The following is a 5496-nucleotide window of genomic DNA, read 5'->3' as shown; positions in this document are numbered from 1 at the left end:
TGTAACCCTATGCTTTACTATGTAACTGTAAAAATTATAGAATTATACTAGATGGAAAAAAGCATCAAATCCTCACATTCAAGATAGAATCAGAAAATGTATGCTTATATTTTCAGTGTACAAACACTGGGAATGGACTTGTGAAGTAGGACACATTGTGTGTATCGTTGTATTCAAACTTCTGAGAGTAAAAGTATTTGCATATTCATTCATTTCTAGATTTTTCATTGAGGGATCAGGGATTTAACAAGGTGCCTGAACTTTTTCGTGGAAAAAGCACAGTATTTTTTTCTAGAGGGGATTTTAAACTTTTACATCTTCAGACTCGATGTGTTATTATGAAAAACCCCTGATCAGTCCTCATGTGCCATATGTGCCTGTCCAACCTTTGTACCACCTGACTCTTCCCCACCAATAATAATAATAATAATAATAATAATAATAATAATAATAATAATAATAATAATAATAATGATAATAACAATGATGATGATAATAACAATGATGATGATAATAATAATAATAATAATAATATACATACAGTATGGTCAGCAAATAAAATATGATGCATTATATTATAGCCTTGAGTAAATTTACTTTCCACCACTGTATATAGACACTGATTTCAATACACAGCCCTAGTCTTTTGTGTATTTAGTTTTTGTTGGTACAGTAAAATGAGAAAAATATGGACCAGATGACAACGTACCCTTTCATGACAGCAGCAGTAGCAGGGCCTGTCCTGTCGCATGATTTTGTCACGTCTCTCCTCTGCATCTTGCTGGACTCTGCCGGGACATCTTCACCTCTCTGCACTCCTTCCTGGTTGAAGAAGTATTAGGATTATTCCTTTGAACTGACACTAAACATATCAAATGTGCAGTATGGAGGATCAAACCAGTTAGTGAATGTGTTGAATGTGTTGAAGGAAATCAGTGATCTTTGCAGTTTAAGATGTGCAAAGAAATGCCACAACTATAAGTCCATTGTCCTTTACGCATATGTCGAAACACCAGGTATGTAGTCATCATCTAGCTTTTTCCATCTCGAATCCATGTATGCTATCATTTGCGTGACAATACTAGACAGACTTGAAAGGATCTACACTTGGCCGTGTTTCATCATCTGGAAACTGATTTCTTATTCTCAGGTATGGGATGGTGAAAAAGAAAGGCTTTTTACACCCACTCATTTGAGGTTTCCACCCAGTCATTTATGAAGAAACATGAGCATGGGTGTCATTTTTGCTATTGCAACAGTTTCAATTCTACTGAGACTTTAACACTTACAGATAATATTGAAACATATAAAACTGTACGTAACAGGCTGCCGCCAACAGAAGAGGATTTCTCTTTACCTGCTCGTTTTGTTCAGTTCAGTCCAAGCACACAGTGGACAAACGGCAGCGGATGAAGAAATCAGATCTTTCACATAATCATAAGGTGAATTCTGACACACACACAAACACACACACACACACACACACACACACACACACACACACACACACACACACACACACACACACACACACACACACACTCCATACATATTATTATAATATATATTATTAAAAAAGAGTGGGCACAATAAATTAAATAATTTTATTTATATATAAAATACCAAAACATTTATTCAGCTTGAAATTGAACATAAAGTATGATGTATCATCACACACAGACTGAACAGTGAACTCTGGGAACTTTAAATAAAGTAGAAATGGAGGTAAAGAAACAAACAAAAAAAAACAAAAAAAATCATGAACTTACAAACAAACAGACAGGGAGGTAGCCTTCAGTGTGTATTGATTGTCTAAAGCAGTGGTAATCCAGGGGTCCTTCAGGGGTTTCTAAAAAAACAACTAGTTCCATTAAAATAAGAGAAAATTATTATGTGGGGGTCCCTGAGTGAAAGTCCAACAGGGTCCACAGCTTTTTGTATGTTTAATTAGGTCGATGGTGCAAGCTGGGTCAACACATGTGCACTGTCACCATCCAGTGATGTGGTTGGAAAGAAAAAACTGTGGGTCTGAGGTGCGGCTGGAAATCACCAGAATGCAGGAAACGGAAATCATAAATCTTTTATATTATCTCTTATAATCTCAGGAAACAAAAGAAAAAGACCAAATATCCACGTAACCTGCGTTTACATGATCTGGGGTTATATCTATGATGAAAACTGTTTTATGCCCTGAAAGTTTATTGCAACCCAAACCCTGACCGTATATCATGCGCCTCTCTCCGGTAATCCACAGCGGACCATCACAGGCCTCTAAAGGTCCATTTCATAGATGAGAGTCTCACACATCCAAGTCAGAGTCACTGTCCGTTACTGAGAGAAGAGTTTGTCCATCCGCGCGCTCTGCACTCCCGTCTGGACTGCACTCTCCTCCACTAAGTGCACGTGCACCGTCAGGACACATCCGGTGGTGCTGCAACCTGAAAATGAAGAGAAGAAGAACAGACATTGAAGACAAGTGTGGAAATCCATTTTACTAAAATGAGATAAAATACAAATAAAATCAAAAAACAAAATTTCTCATATTGTTTTATTAGTGTGAAAAAAAAGGACAAAAACAAAACTCCCACCTAAACCTAAATCTTGAAAATAAATCTTTTGTCAAAGGATAATAATAAACCATCTCTGTCATAACTACTTGGAGTCTATGCATGCATGGTCAGCTATTTGCACCCATTCATGCAGGTTTTGCCTTCACTAACAGGGTGGTTGACCCGACCACTGACCCCGAAGCAAATTATAGTGAGAGAAAGGGGAAGAAAGATCAGGCAGGGCACTGTGACACAGAGAAAACAAAAACCTACAAGCTGAATGGCCGTGCGCTTTTACGCATGAATGGCCCTTTTACGCACAACCTTAGCTGCCTGTGGAGAGGAAATTGCTTCAACGAGTGAGTGACTAATAGTGCTAAGTAGGTGAGTGATCAATAAAGGGTCTAAAGATACATTTTGGACACATAGTGTTGTCTAGATTTGACAGTATTTTCATTCTATAACAAGAAAAAGGTATTTGATTATTGGCTGTTAGATAACAGTTACTCTCCAGTGCAACAGGCTACGTGTAAGTTTCTTCCTGACACTCAATGAACAACTTCTTTCAGGTCGAGGTCACTGACCTGTTCTTGGCTGCTGCCGCCCGGTCTCTCTGTCTCCGGTTTTTGAACCAGTTCCCAACCTGAGTCGGTGTCAGCCCGGTGGCGTGCGCCAGCTCCCGCTTCTTCCCGGGGTTCGGGTACGGGTCCTGCAGGTACCACTCTCTCAGCAGCCCCCGCGTGCGCTCCTTGAAACAGTGCGTCTTCTGCTCTCCGTCCCAGATGGTCCTTGGTAACGGGAACTTCTTCCTCACGCGGTACTTGTCCACCGGTCCGAGCGCCCGCCCCCGCAGCTTCTCTGCCTCCCGGTAGTGAGCTTCGAGCCACATCGCCTGCAGTTTACCGTGCGAGGCACGCGTAAAGCGGTGCGTCTCCAGGATGTGATACAGCTCGCGGAAACTCCCGGTGTGGTAGGCCACCACGGCGCGAGCCCGCTGCACGGACTCGTGCTCAGAGATTGAGTCGCGGCCGTCTGTGGTCATCGGGAGCGACCAGAGGAAGCGGGCCAGTCGCTCGATGTCTCCGGTCTCCTCCAGAGTCTCACACACGGCGGCGATCTGTGCGGCCGAGAAGCACAGTCCCGGGAAAGTCGTGGGAGGGCAGGCGGAGGGAGGGTCCTCCGGGGACCGGGAGCGGGACAGGATAGAGGGCGCATCCGCCAAGTGCGGCAAGAGGAGACGGGAGGCTGAGAAAAAGTCGAGTGGCGATCTGAAAACCATCTGGACAACTGAGTGGAGCCCGAGGGCAAACGAAGTGAGTTTCGGAAACAGTGTGACAGAAATCTGCTGAAGTCTGACTCTTTAGCTCACCTGGGAGTCAGGGAGGGACTTTGACTCTGACTCCTCATTGGACACCCTGGAACTGATGCAGGGTTGTCATGGCAGCACTGTCAATCAAACAGAAGATTTGTCTTCCTTCCTTTGTACACAAGCCGGACACATTTAGACTTTTCTAGCTGCCTTTCTAATGTTAACTATTTAATAAAGCAGGAAATAGATGGTTTTCCAAAATGAAAGAAGTAATTTAAAAAATGAAGGGCCACTTACCTGCCTTTTCTAGGGCTCTAGAAGAGATGAAAGGCCACAAGAAAATGAGTGGAACTGATGAAGAAATATCAGACAGTAAATTCAAATCGGTACAAGCTGACCAAAAATGGCATCATTAACAAAAGAAATGTCAGGATTGACATTATTTTATTTTAGCTCAGGTTTCAGACTTAGTGTGGTCCAGAAATCTCCAGATAGACAGAGACACATTAAACAGATCGATCTCCTGCTGAACCATGAAGGAAGGAAAAAAGTGGGTCCATATAGGCTTATTTAAAAATCCTCATGACTCTATATACTTAGATAACTAATAGTATTTTATTTCAATGGGTGGTCTGTTAAAACTGTTACCTGGTTGGGTGATGGGAAAAAAAACAAGTAAGTGAACATTTATTTCTATTACATTGCTGTGAGGTAAATTTGTTTGGGTTGTAAGATGTTTGATGGGGATAGGCCTTCACTGCTGCCAGTTTTTCAAATTAAAATCAGTTTAATGTTGTTTCATCTCTTGTTTTTTCCGGCATCACAAAGACCATCAGCGATGTTGTGCAGTCAATTACAACACTACAAACCTTAAAGACGACAGAATAGATGATCGATAATTACAAACCGACAAGTGAAGGCCCCGACATTTCAGGATGATGGGTATTTGGAAATGAGCGCCTGACCAAACTGGACTGAACCAAAATGACATCACTGTCTGCTATCAACTAAATCTCATAACCTCCCCGGTCCTGGCGGTAAGCTGCTTGCATCATTAATAGCAGTAATGTGGACGGTACCCGGTGTGATTGGAAATCTCACCCCGACCTGAAAGCGTATGTTTCTCTAAGTGGTCTCCCGCCACTCTAATCACTTTTCTGTTCTCTAATATCCATAAGTTCAGAGATACTAAGCCACGCTCCAGCTCCATTCTGTTACCTTGGATTAACATCAGGCCCATACAGCCTGCTAACATTAGTCTAATAGAGCAGCATATTCAATCAACATTAACACATTTTGGTTGCCCTGGGCCATATGCTTTGGCGTGTGGCACCCTTTGTGCAGCATTAGGATGTGTGTATGTGTGCAGCTCATGTGTAAAATATGAATATAAATGAGATATTTTTTGGTTCACCAAACAAAATAACTTCCAACAAACAAAATAAAAAAAACAAATTTAATACTTTTATCATGTACCATCGCATCCTGTTTTGTCACACACACACACACACACATGCACTCATCCAAATGCCCCGGTGCAGATGTGTTGGGCGTGAAAAAGGGGGTCACCCAGCTTAAAAGGGTTAATGCCAATTACCCCAAGAGACAGATGTCCCTACATGGTGGTTTGTGAGGAGT

At 41.9% G+C, this 5496-nt stretch overlaps 1 protein-coding gene across 2 annotated transcripts; it reads right to left on the bottom strand.

Moving 5' to 3' along the window:
* Positions 1-1651: 1651 nt before the first annotated feature.
* Positions 1652-5152, bottom strand: six3b (SIX homeobox 3b). Of its 2 annotated transcripts, XM_056366285.1 has the most exons (3): positions 3919-5152; positions 3134-3836; positions 1652-2438 (listed from the first exon to the last, which is right to left on the bottom strand). In XM_056366285.1, the coding sequence occupies exons 2-3, from the start codon at positions 3826-3828 to the stop codon at positions 2300-2302; spliced, it is 834 nt and encodes a 277-aa protein (XP_056222260.1). In that variant the 5' UTR covers positions 3829-3836; positions 3919-5152; the 3' UTR covers positions 1652-2299. The 2 variants fall into 2 exon arrangements, with proteins under 2 accessions (XP_056222260.1, XP_056222259.1); XM_056366284.1 differs by having other exon boundaries at positions 3134-5152.
* Between the last annotated feature and the right edge of the window lie 344 nt (positions 5153-5496).

The sequence above is a fragment of the Seriola aureovittata genome, chromosome 21, assembly GCF_021018895.1.
Source record: "Seriola aureovittata isolate HTS-2021-v1 ecotype China chromosome 21, ASM2101889v1, whole genome shotgun sequence".
Lineage (NCBI taxonomy): Eukaryota > Metazoa > Chordata > Actinopteri > Carangiformes > Carangidae > Seriola > Seriola aureovittata.
This window is presented reverse-complemented; position numbering and strand designations above follow the sequence as displayed.

Coding starts and splice junctions, on each gene's coding strand:
- six3b (XM_056366284.1), bottom strand. CDS start 3,828: ATGGTTTTCAGATCGCCACTCGACTTTTTCTCAGCCTCCCGTCTCCTC. Junction 2,439..3,133: donor GCGGCAGCAGCCAAGAACAG/GTCAGTGACCTC, acceptor CTTCATTTTCAG/GTTGCAGCACCACCGGATGT.